Source organism: the organism of the source record quoted next, unplaced genomic scaffold, assembly GCF_019419815.1.
Source record: "Pyrus x bretschneideri cultivar Hongxiangsu unplaced genomic scaffold, Pyrus_bretschneideri_v1 Contig35, whole genome shotgun sequence".
NCBI lineage: Eukaryota > Viridiplantae > Streptophyta > Magnoliopsida > Rosales > Rosaceae > Pyrus > Pyrus x bretschneideri.
The window spans coordinates 2910379-2928248 of NW_025999668.1; the positions used below are offsets into that span (position 1 = coordinate 2910379).

General features: G+C 36.1%; 1 protein-coding gene and 1 pseudogene across 1 annotated transcript; both read left to right on the forward strand.

Annotated features, from left to right (window-relative positions):
- The first annotated feature begins 429 nt into the window (after nucleotides 1–429).
- Nucleotides 430–6256, forward strand: LOC103965517 (annotated as a pseudogene).
- Nucleotides 6257–12588: 6332 nt separating this feature from the next.
- Nucleotides 12589–17439, forward strand: LOC125480687 (DNA replication ATP-dependent helicase/nuclease JHS1-like). The gene is given in 16 exon segments (XM_048591715.1): nucleotides 12589–12611; nucleotides 13040–13115; nucleotides 13199–13386; nucleotides 13487–13559; nucleotides 13654–13758; nucleotides 13906–14073; nucleotides 14369–14438; nucleotides 14523–14674; nucleotides 15300–15377; nucleotides 15469–15529; nucleotides 15532–15560; nucleotides 15648–15811; nucleotides 16387–16474; nucleotides 16602–16742; nucleotides 16895–17014; nucleotides 17166–17439. Coding segments are annotated over 16 exon segments (1701 nt in total). The 3' UTR covers nucleotides 17331–17439.
- Nucleotides 17440–17870: the final 431 nt, after the last annotated feature.

A 17870-nucleotide genomic window follows, 5' to 3' on the forward strand; every position in this document is an offset into this window, starting at 1 on the left:
TGTGTCAGTATTTTAGAGTTTTTACTTTTTGCACATCTATTTACCTCTAGGCTACACATTAAACCAATATCAATTCAAACCCCATGAGTTAGGGCCTTTTTAAAATAAATTAATCAGTCAATAGAAAAATTCCGAGTAACAATGTAAAAAAATTTTGGTTGCAAACTGTGCACCTTTCCTTTAGATGATTTTTTGTTTGGGAAGTATTTGGACGTATGATAGCTTAAACCTTTTTTTTTTAAGACTATATTTTGTGCAATTGATTTGAGAGAATGTTTTAATCAGAATAGAGACCTTAGTGGTGATGGTGGTGTTTTGCCTGTATGTCTATGATGACTTTTTTGTTGCCTAGTTTTCATCGACATCTCATTTTCATCCCTTTTTGGTTGTTTGTTCTTGTGGCCTCTGTTTTCTCCCTCTCTTTGTCAATTGTAAATCACTTTCAAACAAATTCATAATAATGATGAAACTGGAATTGGATTCCATCTGGATTCACTTTGTGGGGATCATAAGGATCCCCACATCTTAGCCATTCATCGTATATCGTATGGTCAGAAATTATTTGACTTTTTTTTTTATTTAAAATTAGACACAAATAGTATCTGACGAAAACTGGGCGCATGATGTACGATGAATGGCCTACAAAATAGATACGGAGAGGATCCTCTTCCGATTAGATTTAAGTCTACTTACTTCAAAGTACAAGGATTTGCTCTCTCTAATTTCAGTCAATTCATTAAAGCCTTTTTTTTTTTTTAAACAAACGACAGTATCTACAATAAAAGAAAGGGAGTGGGCTTAACCATATAATGATTTAGCAATAATGTAATTCAAATTTGCCTTTGGTGAAAATCGAACCTAAGATCTCTCATTTACAAGTAAAGAGGAATACCATTAGACCGTAATACTAAATGACCGTTAAAACCTAGTTTGTAGTTGGCAATATTCTTCATCGGTCCATTTAAAGTCCCTTTCCCACACCATGCATATCCGTAAATTCCATACCTGCACAACAACAATAAAAATTTGAAAATTATGAAACCTTTAGGAACCGTTTCATTTCGTTTTTTCTCCACCGCCAGCCCAAATATATCAGACATACATCTGCCGATTTGTGAAGTAATAGTTAAGTCATGCCCCAAAAAATCCTCCTTCTAGCTAATAACTATGCGACAGCGATTTTACATAGCGTTTACTACGCGTGGAGGTGGAGTGGTTTATTTACATATTTATTCCCCTACTTATTTTAGCAGTAATGATATTTCTGCATCTACACGTGAACATGTTTATTAAAATCTTGAAAACAAAACTTACATAGGAAGAAAATATATAATGGTTGTTGAAGCTTTTGGTTATTTTATTTGGAAAAGAAAAATAGGAGCAATTGAATGGTTATTTAGCTGTGAGGTTAGGAAAACAAAAATTTATTTTGTGTTCAATTTACTATATTGCCTAGATTTTTTTTTAATTATTTTTTTAGTTTTGGTGACAGGATTAATTTGTTCTTTAACTCTTTTTAGTTAACAAAGAGAATTTTATTAACAAGTAAGTTAGATATATTTTGGTTCCAGACATCAAGTCAAGATTTGTGTGTGTATATATAATTTTTTGGGAGTATATTTGAACAATTTCACTTCTTTAAATGACACAAAAAAAGAAAAAGTTTTTGGCTATGTGAAGAAGTGAAATTGTCCAAATACAAAGAGTGACAGTATTAACTTCTTCCTTTTGAACAAATGATATTATCTACACCAAGAAAGTAGATGAGTGAGCTAAGCCTCATAATAGGTTAGTAATAATATGATTCAAATTCACCTTTAACACGAATCAAGCAAGAACCTGCCCTCCAAAAGAATTAATACCAACTTTAGATACTCTAATATAAAATGGAGGCAGATTGTCTGTCCTCTTGTTTGGGTGCCCTTTCCATCCCCTCCTATTTGTGCGGTCATGGTTAAGCCACGTCAACATTTTATATTCCTATTGTTTTTTGTCTTATTATCTCTATAAAAAATCAATATAAAATATTGACGTGACTTAACCGTGACCGCACAAAATAGGAGAGGATGAGAAGAACACCCAAACAGGAGGGTCATACTTGTTAATTGGAACAGGTCATCCAAGAGTTTATAAAAGTCCGTAATTATCCTTGTTATTATAAGCTATGTTTTCGGTGGTTATTAACCCGGCCGGTGTTCTCGGCCAAGTAGGTAGAATATCGAATTTCTATTCATGTGTCTAAATTAATGTAAAAGTTTCAATTGCTCTCACATCTTTTTAATAATAATTATATTTATTATTAAAAAGAAAATCTATATAAGCAATTCATCACTTTCTATTTTTAGATTGTTGCTCTGTCATCACTTCGCGCTCTCACATCTCCTTAATTATAATAATATAATAATTAAAAAAAAGATATCTTCGTAAACAATTCATCACCTTCCTTTCTTCAATTGTCACTCTGTCACAACCAAATAGTTGTAATTAAAATTGTGAATTTGTTGATGTGGGAACGTATCGACCATCCGTAGAACATGAGGACAGTTGATAGAGGTTTTGAAGGGGGCAGTTGTTAAAGGCAAGGCAGATGGGCTTCGTTTCAATCTTCACTTACATGAAAGCTACCCTCAACTACTTGCTTCTCAACCCTTTTTAATCCCATTTCAATATTAATCCGGTGGGAGTGGGGGGATGTCGGCAGTTTTGCAAAAACTAATTACATTGCCCTTTTTTTTTTTTTTTTTTTTGTATTTTATTTTATAAATTAGTGGAATGTAACAACCCAAGGCTTCATCTAAAATTGCTAGTTGAAGGTGACTTTAAGGATGTATCATGTATGACCTTGCTCAAGTATAGTTTTTAAAGCTTGTAATCATCGCTTAGTTTCTCTTATACGTGGCTTAGTTTCCAATATAAAACACTATTACCTTCCATACACAACAGGAGTAACCGTTGTGTCATTTGCATTATCAGTAAGGACCCCATCAAAACAACTCAAATGTGAGTTTCAAAAATAAGATTGTACCATCATTTGTCCTCATCAAAATGACTCAAATGTGAGTTGCAAAAAATAATATTGTACCATCATTTGTAAGGATTGTTTTAAGCCTCTGAGAGTATTTTAGAGTCCCTAATGGTTGTCAGTGTCCGATTTAAATTTATAATATGTCGTTTCAAAAAGAACGAAGAGACTAATAGGACTCAATATTTTTGGCTAATGCTAATGTCATTTTCATGCGTAAATATTTACCAGTAAATTTTCGTGCCAAATGAAAAAGAAATGTAAATTAACAAAGTAAAAGAAAGAAATATTAACAAGGTGAAGAAAAATAAAACAAGGAAAAGAAGAATGGGCCAAGAGAACTGTACCGGGCCAAGCCCAGCCTGGTTAACCATTTTTCTGATGGGGTAACCGAAACGACGTCGTCGCTGATTTTGGCGGGTAAAAGGTAAAAATTGAGGAAATCAAGCGCTCCATAAACCTCTAGGAACTGGAAGTCTCTCTGTGCACACCTTCCTCACTCCTCACACTTCGAAACCCTGGCGAGTCAGAGAATCACAATACGGCGTCGTTTCCCCTGCAAAAACCTTGGACCATCATCTTTGCCGTTCTAGCATGTAAGTATCTCTCTCTGTTTCGTCATTTTCTATCGAAAATTCATCTGATTTCTCATTTGGGCAAAATTGGGATTGTGCAACTTGAGAAATGTCAAATTGTTTTTGTGTAATTTTTGGAATGCCGTTAGACAGTGTTTGGTTGCTGAGAAAATGCAGGAAAACGATAGAACGGAAAAAGGATCAGAATTAGCCTTTTGGGTTTTTGGGATATGAGAACCGTAAAATGTTGGTGATTTGCAGCATCTATCCAGAAGCAGAATTGTGGGCTTTCTGGTGTTGATTGGTAAACAGTTTCAAGCGGGTTAAATCCTGTTACCGAATTGGTTGATTGTTGCAATTTCCCTTGCCTAATCTGCGATTTTTAATTAGTTGGCAAGTTTAGATTGCATAATTAATTGTTACAATTCCAGAACATTGACAAATTTGATTTCTATATAAAGAGAAATTTTTAGTGTATTTAGAGTGAACATTAAAGATTACATTTGTGAGTTGTATCAATGGTTGTGATTCATTGTATTGTTTATTAGCAAGTTTCTATGATATGATTGTTTACCCATCTTGGCTACTAAAGAATTACTATACTTAACTATGGTGGTTTCTGTAGCTTCTTTGCTTGTATTTTTTAATTTGACACTGATAAATCCAAAATCTATAACATTTTCTTACACTTTAATTTTAGGCAACTCCAGTCCAGAAAATACAACTCAAGGCAATAAACGACGAGGGTTATTCATCATCTTGACTTTCAACTTTTGATATTTTTTAGTGGAAGTTCGAACTTTGATGTAGATGTCTCATTTTTCCCTTCACAATCTGTCTCTCTGTGTGTGTATGGAGAAAGCTATGGATCCACCATCTCCAGGCTGCACTGGTGCTGAAGCAGTACTAAGTCTCCAACCCAACTCGTCAATTCCTATTACATATCACCCGCTTTTTGGTCCACACTGCACGAAAGGTGAGGGATAAGTTAAAACTACTTTCTGGAGCCTTTGTTCTGGGGTCAATAGAGTGTTATTTTTTGTTACATACTTGCAATTTCTTTTCTTCTGTTTTTCATTTCTCTAGAGTAACTGTTAGAGGACAGCCTGATGAAGATGCAGTCCTCTGCACAGAGTCAAAAACTTATGCAATGAAGTCCGTTGGAACTTCAAATTCTGTTTTTCTCATACCCCATGCGGTCAATATACTACTTTTGAAAGCCCAAAGTGTTGCGACGAGAACTATCATGACCCACAATCTGTTGCTTCTGTCATTAAGGTTGCAACTGGTAACATGGAGCTTGTTGAAGTTGCTCCCCGACTTGACAAGCTAAGGTTGCTACTTTCCCAAAATCCTTACCGATCTGATGAGGACGTAGAAATGGAGGATTTAGAGGAGATGGAGAGAACAAATACAGGACTGTATAGATAGAATGATCTTATCGAGAAGGTTCAAGCCAGTGATTACGAATTAAGGACTGGGTTGCAGGCTCTTTCAGCAGTGGAGATAAATGGATACTGGAGAATTGTGGATGAGAAGTACATGGGCACAATTCTAAGGATGCTTTTGCACAATTCAGTGTTGAATAACTGGTCCTTGCCTTTGCTTAATCAAGATGATGTTGTCAATATGTTGGAATCAGATGGCTTTCCTTGCAAACTTGCAGGCCACTGCTTGCATGTTTTTGGTAGTAAGGTGACTGAAGGTGCGACCACAAGTCGTGTCTGGAAGTTGGATGACAGGAAGGTATGTGTGCATTTTGCAAGAGAAATATTGAGAGATGGGAAGAGGAAGATGAAGAAGTTCATGGAGGAATAGGTCCGCAAGGTTCCCGAAGGGATGGCAGCTAGGTTTGACATATTGGAAGGTGAAGTTTTGATAGAGAGGCTTGGAGCTGAGACATGGATTCGAGCCTTCAGTTTTTCATCTCTACCCTACAATCCTGCGAACAATTCTCCATCCTTTTTCAAGAGCGTCCAAAATAGGAATGGAAGGATCTACAGCCCTTTATCAGGTTAGTTTGTATATTCTTGTGATTGTCCTTTTTCCTTTTTTTTTGGGTGTATTCTTGTTTTAGAGATTTTGATCAAAAGTAATTTACATTTTCCTTTTCTGAATCTACTTCTGAGGGACTTGAATGTGCCGGGACTTTCTGCAGAAGGTTTGCTTCTCAAATACACTAGAAGAACACAACCAACTGCTGATGCAGAACCAGTCTTCAGAGCGAGATAGTGTTAGTGTATATTATTCTGCATTTCTCTGGTACTACTTTCACTTTGTCAGCGTGTTTGCACTTTTGAATTGGCTATATTGTTAACAAATCAAGTACTGTCCTCTACATAATATCGTTAAATGCACTCTAATCAAAAGCCTGCTTGATTTTGTTCGGATGCATAAACATGCAGAAGTGATTTTGTTGCTGCATTCATGGTTAGCATTAGAGAAAACCTGCGTCACGGTAATAAATTGGTCACTTAGCAGGCCTTATTTCTAATTGTTGGATCTGGTAAAGCGTATGCCAAATGTGAATTATAGTAGCATGAACATCGTATATGTTATGATTATAGAGAGATTATCTGCGGATCAAATTGCTTCTAGTTGTGTAAGTCACTGATACGATCACCTTTTTTCGATTGAATTTTCGTACTGGTTATTTTTCTGCGAAGTTTGTGGTTAAATCTTTCACTTAGGTCGGGCTTCCAACCTAGCTTCATGTCAACTTGAAAAAGAAAAAGGTTGAAGAGTTGAGTTCTTTCTCTGATGGTTATTCCTCCTAATCCAGCTACCCTTGTATGTAACGAGGATATGAAGAACGGGAATGAAGCAAAGTAAGGCAAATCTAGCTCTGGTTTTGGGGCATCTTCTCTTTTGCTTACCGCGTGAGAGGATGCTTCCGAACCAACATATCAAAAGATTCCCGTTCTGGAAAACTTTCACTTTTCAAAGTCTACAAAACATAGCTAAGGTAAGGGACTTTGTATGGCAGCCGCGCCGCTCTGTTCCGGTCCCGTGATGTTTTCGTCTGTGAATCATCAGTCACATAGTTTATAAGGCTTTTAATATGTAATTGGGTTTAAAATTGTAATTGGTTTATTTTGATTTGTTGTAAGTTGTGGCCCAATTGTTAAATGGCCCATTAGCTAGTCCGCTTAAAAGGGATTCACTACACTCCTTAACGGTCATAAGAATATTTTAAGGGAATTTTAACGAAAAGTTTTCGATACTGTTCACTTTAACGAAAAATCACATTTTTATACTAAAAAATCAATCCTAGTACTATTCACTTTATCCTTTATTTTATCCTTATTGTTAAAACTTAAAATTTTCAAGCATTTTTCATTAGTTTCCTGTATTTTAATAGAAATCAAATTGGCTTTTGCCTTCTTCATCCTTCATCCATGTCCGCCATTGTTTTCCGGTCCCAGTTTCCCTTCCTTGCATGCCCTGCCATTCTACCACCACCCGTTTTGTAGCCATAGATGCTCGTGTTGCTGTGCTCGAATCCTCTGTTGCGAATCTCCAAACCTCTTTTTTTTTATACACTTGACGCCAAGCTGGCGGTGTATTTTCCATCGTGTACTAAGTGCTGGTTCTTTTTCAAACCCAAATCCAACTCCACAACCGACTCTGGGTGATGCAACCGAGCCTCTTCGCCATCATTGGCGTGAACTTGCAGAAACTGGGGGTAATGCTCGTCCTCCTTGGCAACTCTGTATTGAGTTTCCCCGTTTTGTTTCAGGTGAAAATCTGATTGCTGGGATCTACAAGGTAGAGCAATTCTTTGCTTACTACAACACCGCTGATCAACAGAAGGTGTTGACAGTCTTATTTCACCTTAATGGGGATGCATTACAATGGTTTTGTTGGGTTGATTGCTTACACTCAACTCTTTGCTGTGAGGAGTTCACTAAGGCATTTTGCCGTGAATGTGGACCCTCTGAGTTCGAAGATGGTGTTTTCGTCAATCAGGTGCTCTTAAGGACTATATCTTTGAATTTCATCGAGTTGCTAACCGTACTACTGAGATTCGCCCTATATTACTGAAGAGTTGTTCTCTGGGGGTTTAAAATGAGAGCTGAAGTATGATGTGAAATTATTGTGTCCTGCAAATGTTCATGAAGTTGTTGCTACAGCTTTGCAATTAGATGCTGATAGAAACACTTAAAATACCTGTAAGAGTACAAGGTAATCGTAGTATAGCAACTCAAGTAAGGTTGTTCTCTATAGGGATTGAATGAATAATTTATGTAAAATCAAATCTTAGTTAATTATTTAAAACAAAGTTTAGAAAGGTTGATTTTATGATTTAAAATAATAAAAACGAATTTAATTAAAATAATTAAACAAATCTGCAAAGCAAAGAAAACAAAAGAAAATAGTTTTGAAAATCAATTTAAGCATTAGGGTTCCATCGCCACCTCAACAATCCTATGTAGTTCTTCCAATTACTTATGAATTACACATGCATATTTGAATGTTAGGTTTTCCTAATGTATGCCTACTTGGACACTAACATAGAACGTATATCAAACATTCAATCCGTCTGTGGCATTCAGATAAAATTTAAACATGCATGACTCATTAAGTTTTATGAAACCTTTTGAAAAATCATATAACCCTTAAGATGTGGTATCATCTTAAGTGAACTTGCACATATTAACCACAAGAAGCCTTCGTCAATTTCAAGACCAATCTCCAACCAAATTGCATCAAATTACTTTTCTAAACATCATAATGGTAGCTAAGCATTAAGACAATTAGACAGTATAAACTAGTGATTAATAATTCAAAACCTGCATTCATAAAATCATAAGCAAATTGAAAAGAAACTACTTATTCTTGCTAAGGCTCCTGACCTCGCCCTAACAAATGAAAATAAGTTATGAACAATCATAAAATAAAATATTATTAAAAACAAGGATATAAAACATCTTGAAATACAAATCGTTAAAGCCTAGCAAAGTTCTCCAAAACTAATGCGTTCTTCCCGCTCTTCTCTTTCAAAACCCTAATGGCTAAAAAGCCTTATTTATGCCACTACACAATTAAAATCCTTACTAGAGAAGGTCTTCTAAATACTAGGAAACATAATAACTTCAAAGAAACTAGGAAACATGATCGTAATCAAGTATGGCAAATCTTTCCAACCACAAATTAGCCACGTTTTGGACCCATATCTACTCCAAAACCAGCCCAAAATAGCTGGATTTAAATCTTGGAATATTTTGAACACTTCTCCAGAAGGCCAAGAACCCATAAGAGGTCATCTTGGGTTCCAAAACCCGCAAAACCCAAAAAAGTCACTTTCCAACGTAACGCGCTGCACCTTTATTTCATTGCTATAAATAAACCGCTTGGTAGAAACATATGAAAGTTTGATACGAGCAAGTTGAGAGACACACGAACGTCCTCCAATTGGAATAACTCCAAAATTCATCCATTTGATCACGTTTTGCTCCAAAGGAAGTCAGAAATCCTATATTGAAAATACATTTTGAAGTATCAAAATTCTTCCAAAATAATAACCAAAATATACTAAGATTAGGGTCATATAAATAATATAATATTGACTCATCAGATGCCAAACACACTGACCTTAAATCCACTGCTATGAAACCTTCATTTACACCTCAGCCACAGCCCCAGCACTCCACTTCCTACTTTAACCCTATGTCTATAACTGGTTCCTTGCCATGACAAAACTTTCACCTGAGGAAATCAACGCAAAAGGGATAGTGGAGAGTGTTGGTTCTGTGATGAAAAATGGTCATGAGTCCATAAATGTACCAAAAGGAAATTACTTATGTCGGAGATGATACACCCTGATGAATTATTGGAAGGAGAGGAAGAAACCTTACCATCAGAATTATCCCACATGAAGCTTAGTGAGTGTGCATTATATGGTACTAGTGGTCCACATAAGGTTCAAACCATGTAGGTTGATGGTTTTATCAATAGCCAGAAAAATTAAAATCCTGTTAGATTTAGGCAGCACCGATAACTTTGTGGATTCTCAGGTGTTAAAGAACTTTGGGTGTCCTTCTTAACCAACCAAAACTTTTGAAGTTATGATTGCAGATGGTGGTAAAATACGTAACTCAGGTTGTTGTAGAGCCACTGATTAACTTTAGGAGGTTAGACTTGTGTAGTTGATATGCATGCTTTGCCTCTAGGGGGATGTGACATGGTATTAGGGGCTCACTGGCTCTCTTCGGTTAGTCTTGTCCCTTGGGATTTTCAGCTTCTTATAATGGAATTCACCAAAAACAATACTAAGTACGAGCTCAATTATAACTCTTCTACAACTCCACCAATCCAAGAGTTTTTTTTTTTTGGTTGCGTCAATTGGATAAAGAGATATTGAACTCTAATTTGGGGCTTTTTTTTTTTTATTTTTTTTTTTTTTTGTACTCAATTGGAGAGTAAAAGATTGGAAGCTGTTCATCAGGAAAAAAAAAAGATTGGAAGCTTGTGATCTAAATCTTGAGCAGTTGCATGAATTACAAACTCTATTGGGACACTTTGAGGAGATCTTTGTCTTGCCATACAAGTTACCTCCTAGTAGGTCCCATGATCATTATATACCCCTCATTCTAGGTTCCAAGCCTCCCAATATAAGACCTTGTCACTATGGTAGTGCAAGAATTGCTAGATTTGGGGTTCATCAGACCTAGCCACATCCCTTTTTCTTTTCCTGTGCTATTGGTAAAAAAGAAATAAGGTAGTTTGAGGCTCTGTATAGGCTATAGAGAGTTGAGTTCACTTATTTTCAAGGACAAATATCTTATCCCTCTAATTGATGACTTATTGGATGAACTGTATAGGGCCATATACTTCTCTAAGCTTGATCTAGGTATGGATATCACCAAATTCGAATAAGTACTAAAGATATATAGAAAACAACATGCAGAACTCATGAAAGATACTATAAGTTTTTTGTTATGCCATTTGGCCTCACCAATGCTCTAGCCACCTTCCGAAAACTCACGAATGACATTTTCAAGCCCTATCTCAGAAAATTCATTCTAGTCTGTTTCGATGATATCTTGGTTTACAATAGGAATTGGGAGAATCACTTGAGTCATCTTAAAACTGCATTTGAAGTTCTTAAGCAACATCAATTATTTGTCAAGAAACAGAAATGTTCTTTTGGTCAACTCAAGATTGAGTACTTCAGCCATGTGGTATCCCAAAATGGGGTTGAAGCTGATCTAGCAAAAATTCAAGACATAATTGCTTGGCCTACACCTACCATTATCAAATTATTGAGAAGATTCCTAGGCCTCACTGGTTATTACAGGAAGTTTGTCCCCAGTTATGGCAAGATATGTCAACCCCTACATCAACTCACCAAGAAAGATGGCTTTATTTGGTCCACTGAAGTAAATGAGGCATTTAAGAAGCTAAAACTTACAATGGTATCTCCTCAGGTCCTGGCATTACCCAATTTCTCACTTCCATTTGAATTAGAGTGTTGATGATTCAGATTTAGGAATATGAGCAATTTTGCAACAACAAGGCAGGCTTATTGCTTTCACAAGCAAGGCTTTGGCCCCTAAAAACCAGTCTCTATCAACTTATGAAAGAGAACTTATATATATTGGCCATGTTGTCAAGACATGGCACAATTATCTTCAAGGAAGACACTTCATTATCAACTTAGACCATAGCAGCTTAAAGTTCTTTTTGAATCAAAGAGCCATCGCACCCTTTTAGTAAAAATAATATACTGCCTAATGCAAACAATCTGTACACCAATTTCGTCATGTGATATTCACTTGACTGATTAATTATTATTTGAATCCTTGAAATCTCCATGTCATCAGTAAATTATTGAAACCATTCCTATTGACTTTTTTGCACCCCCTGCCATTTAGGCCTCTCAAGAAATTGACTGATGGAGAACCTTAGTTCTACTGTATGTTTCAATGCAACCCTTGACAATCTAATACATAACCAGTCTTCAATGTTGATAGGAATGGAAACAATTTTAATGCCATTGCCGTCAAGAAAGTCTTGCAACACTTTCTATATCACATCACCCTATAAGCTACTAAGAATAAGTAGATTTAGCCTTCATCCAGTTTGTAAGTCCTTCAAAAGAATCTGACTAAAGAGATCACTAGATCTAGCTTGGTTTCATTGAAACTTATAATTACTAAAGACGACCCTTGCAAACATATGATTGACGGATCTATTCTCTGATTTTACAGAGTTTCCACATCCCTCATGGCCCATGTAAAATATTAAGTTTAAAACTAGGTTTCCTATGAAAAAAATTTGCGTAGTCACACAGAAAACCTCAATATAAGCAAAATATTCATCAGTATCATACTTTAAGAAGTGTTTTTCCATTGGGCATCACCTTTAATTGCACATGGAGGAAGCACAGAGGGCAGTGGTCTGGCAGATTTGTTTGATTCAAATACTCAGCGCCTAACAAATGCTCATGGTGTTTTCCTAGGGTTGTGGGATTGGTTGATTGATTTGGAAGCTAAAGAGATGCAGGTGCAATTTTGAAGTCACTGTTTCAAAATGTATAAATGTCTAACTCCTAAGATTAGTTTATTTGATATGCTAAACGCCTTTTTCTCTTGTTTGAAAATTTATCTGTTTCAGCTTGTAAAGAATGAAATTTGGCGGTCACATAGCTCCAATAGTGATTATGCCACGGGTTGCCTTTCTTCTGTTGTTCTTGATGGTAACCCCCCATGTTTAGCGTCTGAAAAAGATAGCAGATTTGTTTATCGTTTTCTGCATAATGGTTTTCCTTCTCTCAATGGGAGGACATCTGACATAGATTTTTCAAGCACCACTTCTTCAACAAAAGATGTAGATTGCACACTGAGATGTGGTGATTTTGTGGTATGTTCTACTTTCATAATGCGGGTTTTTGGTAGTTCACATGAACGCTGATTGTTTGTACTACTTTTAACATAAAGTTCTTACAGTAGCTGTGGATTTTATGTACTCGAAGTTGTTTCCCTGGATATGTCTGGTCTATTAAAGAACATGTAATGTTCATGATTCATTTATCAAGAATCTTTTTCTTTTCTGGATGGAATTCTTGTGCATAATAATATTGAAATACTTGTTTACCTTTCCAGTCATTCCCTAAGAACTTAACCATGTCAAATAAAGTAATCAATTAATTATATTAATTCATGTTCTGGTCTTCTCAAGTTCAAGGGTTTCAAGAAGTTGCATTTGTGCATGCGTGCGAGCTTCTTTTATATGCAAGCTAATTGGTATGAGTATGATTTTGTTTTCCCCCTGCTTTCATGTTAATTTGTGAAAGATTAAAGAACCAAATACAATTTTGCACATGTGTTAAAGATTTGAAAATTGCTAATTGTAAACTTGGTGATAATTCATGATGGTACACTTTTCTTTTATCCTCACTAACAATTTATTAATCACCGGTTGTTTGTTTATTGTTTAGATACTTAGTAGCAAATCTGGTAATCTACCCAGTTGCAAGTGGGATCATAACCGATTTAAGTCAGTCCCATGTTTCAGTAAGGATAATATCTGCCATATTTCCTGGAATCCTGTTCATATGTACTATTGTGAGCCCAAATATGGCTGACTAACGCTACAGTGGCAAAATCTTAAACTTAATGAGCAAATCAATCTTGTAATTGTAATATTTTCTGCAAAACTCGGGGTTTCTTTCTCTAAACACTTACGACTTCCTTGGAGCAACCCTTCTTCAGAGGCAAGTGATCTCCTTCAGGAGGTCTGGCGTGTTGACAAAGATGATTTCATGACATCATTTTCAGTAATGAGGTATTATACTCCTGAACTCTTCCTAGAAATTTCCATATCCAAACTTCTAGAATACTTCTCTGAAATACCCTGTCTAAGTTCATGCTTTTTGTTGCTGAAGGTTCAACCTTGTTCAACTTTTTCTTCAAGGTACACAAGCTGCTCACCTTAGAAAGATGATTGTTGACCTAGACGTAAGTTTTGGTGAATGGTATTGTATCAAATTTGCCGTCTTTTGCTAATTCTAACTCACTTATCTGTTGGTCTATATGTGTGAATTCTTTTTAGGCTCCTAGGTTTGACAATGGGTCTCCACTCAGCCAGGATCCAGCAATATCCTATGTCTGGTCCCAGAGAAATTTAAATGCTGTTCAGCGTCGAGCCATTCTTAAGGTTTTCTATACATCTATCTTTTTTCCATAATGCTTACTTATCATGTCCATTTTCCCACAGAAACTCTATCCTGAGGCTAAACTTGTTTGACGCTAATCTTTCAATTATCTATTGAATATGGACATTTACTAATTCAAAAATATCCAGATACTTACAGCAAAAGACTACGCTCTTATACTAGGAATGCCTGGAACGGGCAAGACATCCACCATGGTGCATGCTGTGAAAGCTCTGTTGATTAGAGGTTCATCTATTTTGCTTACGTCCTACACAAACTCTGCTGTTGATAATCTGCTTGTCAAATTACAGGCTGAGGTCATTTCTCTATTTCACATCTGTTGATAAGCTCGTTGTTTCTGTTATTATTATTAATTTTTTATTATTTGTTTTAGTTGGGGACGAACCAAAACTCTTGTTCCTAGCAATTTTATCCACTATTCAATCAAACCTAGGGCCATAGTTACCATTCACCATCGGGAACAATGCTCTTAGTTGATGTTTCTTTTCTTACTCTCTAAATTTGTGGCTGTATGGTTTACCCATTTTGCGTGCCATATTTTCTGTGAAACACTACTTCGGGTTTCCTTGTATTGAATTTAAAGCATGGCAGGATATTGATTTTATACGCATCGGAAGACATGAAGCCGTGCATGAAGAAATTCGAGGCCATTGCTTTTCAGGTCAGAGTTTATACTATTGAGAGTATTTTCGTTAGTATATAATTTAATTTCTTCTCAGCATTTGAATAGTGGTTTCTTTAATAGAGATGAACATTCAAAGTGTTGAAGGCATTAAGTTAATACTAAACCAAGTCAAGGTGGTTGCCGTTACATGTTTGGGGATCACCAGCCCCTTGCTTGCCAATAAGAGATTTGATGTATGCATCCTGGATGAAGCTGGACAGACCACCCTTCCAGTACGTACACTTTCTGATGGATATCTTGACATTGCAGTTATGGTTAATATAACCAGAGGCGGATATTAAGCTATACTATGGAGAGGCAACATGCTTTAAACTTGTTAGAGTCTATTCAATTGTTGTGATTGTTAAAAGCATGACTATTAGTACAAGCATAATATTTGAACATGCATTATGTTTAAAATTTTGGATAATTTATGGCGGCTCATGGAATTATATGTGCTGTAATGGCATACTTCGCTTGTGAAAATGAAAAAACAACTTGAATTTTTATTGATGGAGAAGATTAGCAAAGATGTGGCTAAGACCAAATTTTAGTACTTCACGATTTGGTATTCATTGTCAGGAGGTTAAGTGTAAGTAATCGAATCATTTTTCCCTGCTGTTAACACTTACAATCTTATGTGATTATTTGTCATGTTGCAAGTAAAAGGATTTAGGAAAAGAAAATCCATCTGTTGTTGTTTTGTATGTTAAATTAGTCGGAGTTGCGCTTAGATAGGTTGAATTTGTATTGTCTCTCCTTTAGGATTTTATTTATCTTTAAGTGAAGGTTGAAGTCACTGCTTATGTAGAACCTTATCAAAGGCAGTGATTCATGAGCAATTTTCTGTTCTATCAGGTATCTCTTGGGCCTCTGATGTTTGCTTCCAAGTTTGTCCTGGTTGGCGATCATTATCAATTACCTCCTCTGGTCAAGGTGTATATCATCGCATGTCTGTAGGGTTCTAATTGGTTGTTACGCTCTGAATTGTGGCTTGATGAAATGCCCTATGTTTTTCTATTTCCAGAGTATGGAAGCTCGAGAAAATGGAATGGGGGTAAGCTTGTTTTGTAGGCTTTCAGAAGTGCATCTCAGGCAATTTCAGCCTTGCAAGGCCAGGTTATAATTCATTTACTATTATGTGTGTGTGTGTAAATATTTTGGCACTTCTGTAGAAGTAATATTTATAAAACTGCTTGCATCCAGTACCGTATGTGTCAAGGCATTATGGAACTGTCAAATGCCTTGATTTATGGTGATCGACTTCGTTGTGGCTCTCCTGAAATAGAAAATGCGAAACTCAAGGTTTCAAGTTCAATATCTCATTCATTGTGGATACAGGAGGTAAGAGCAATTTTCAAAGGAATTCCATATTTCTATTGAAATGTATGCATGCTTATTCATGATTTCCACTTGCATTAAGAATTATACCTATATCCTTGTCCGGTCTACTCATAGGTGATAATCGTAGTGTTCATTTGATATCAAAATTCTCATTCAGTTTATGGCATCTTTCTTCTGCTTCTTTGTTCCAGATACATCCATACAGGTTATCTTCCAGATCATGTTGTGTGGCATTGGAAACTATTGAATATCATGTAAAAGAATTATGACTTGATGTTCATTACAACCTGTTAGCATGTTTAAAACTTAGACTGTGCTTAGGGAAATGTGATTTCCAATTTGGTTAATTCATGACGATATGATTTTGTCACAGATTTGGTTCAAGTGAATTCTTTCACATTTTTTGGCGTTTTGAAAACTAGTGCAATGAAATTGTCGTTTTCTTCAAACTTTGATGCAATTTTCATGTGTTTTAAAACTTTGTTGCAGGTTATATTTATTAATACAGGTTCACTGAAGTACTTTTATTTGTTTTCCATAATCTTTTCTTCTATATAAGCAGCGTTGGTTTGTTTGTCCCTTGGTTGTTTAGTATAATCACTTTTTGCAATGTAGATTCTTTACCTGCTTTTGAGGAAAAGGATCACAAGATTGTGAGTAACCCGACAGAAGCTAACATAATTGTACAGGTTAGATATTCGCTTGAACATATATAACACCATCATCCTTTTTTCCCCAAGAAAATATGTTTCTGATCTGTTGCAAACCGTTGAAGTAGCTTGTTTTAGCTAAATAAAATTCTCATTTTGCTTATAGGTTGTGGAGGGACTAGTCAAGAGTGGAATAAAGGGGGAAGATATCGGCGTCATTACCCCATATAACTCCCAGGCAGATATCATCCAGCTTGCCCTCAACCGCCTGACCTCTGTCAAGATGCATACCATTGACAAATACCAGGTCCGGTTGAAGGATTCACTTTCTACGCTGATGTTATTGTTTTCTTTATCTAACTATTTGTTTCTTTGAAAGCAGAAGGATGACATTGTTATATCTGTTTTCGGTTGTCATGATTCCACTATTATCTGATTTGCAATGCCTTTTCTATCCAGGGAAGAGACAAGGATTGTATACTAGTGTCCTTTGTTAGGTCAATGGAAAATCCAACGAATTGCTCCTCCTCGCTGCTCCGAGACTGGCATAGGATTAATGTCGCCCTCACTCGTGCCAAGGTAAGAACCACTTTGGTTTGGCCTTCTCACTCTATTATAATGTCGAAGATCATGTTCCAATCTGAATTTCCAGATTTTCTATGTTTTCGGAGTGACCAAACTTAGTAACATGTTTTTGTTTTTTCATTTTTATTTTGGTTTGATTTTGTAGAAAAAATTGATAATGGTTGGATCGCGCAAAACCCTATCGAATGTTGTGCTGATGAAACTTCTTATCGAGCAAGTTGAACAGCAGTCGGGCATCTTAAATGTATCGAACAAGGATATTAAGTTTAACAGCGAGTTAAGGAGATGCTCTCAGGCTCAGGTCAGATAGATGATTGATTGTAAATTTTCCATCCTGTTCGTCCAGTTTTGGTTGGTGACTGTACATACTGCTGCTGATTTATGAGGTTGAAGGTTGTATATTTAGAAAGATCTCTCTCTCTCTCTCTCTCATCTCTGAAGCATTCTTCAACAGCAAATTCTTCATTTTATTCTTTCCCTCAGAGTCTTCATGCAACATGGGACCCTTTTGTATCAAGAGATCACAATCAACCAAGCGCGCAAGTGACTGAACTGCAGAATTCCGAAACTTAAAAGTAGCAATTCTAAATGCAAGTATAAAAGTGGAGTGGCAAGGGGTTGAGCTCAACTGAAAGGATTCTGAGCTCGATTCCATTGTTTTCCCCACATCAATTAATTCTAGTAGTGAGTACATCGTCCTCGAACCATCATTTGTGTTTTTATACAAGCGATATCTAAGTCTGCGTGCCCAAAATACAATTTAGAAGGCAAATTTTATAAGGCAAACCAGATGATATCATTTTGTCTCCAAAAGTTTCTGACTTGCAATTCTACAAAATTCTTTAAATTA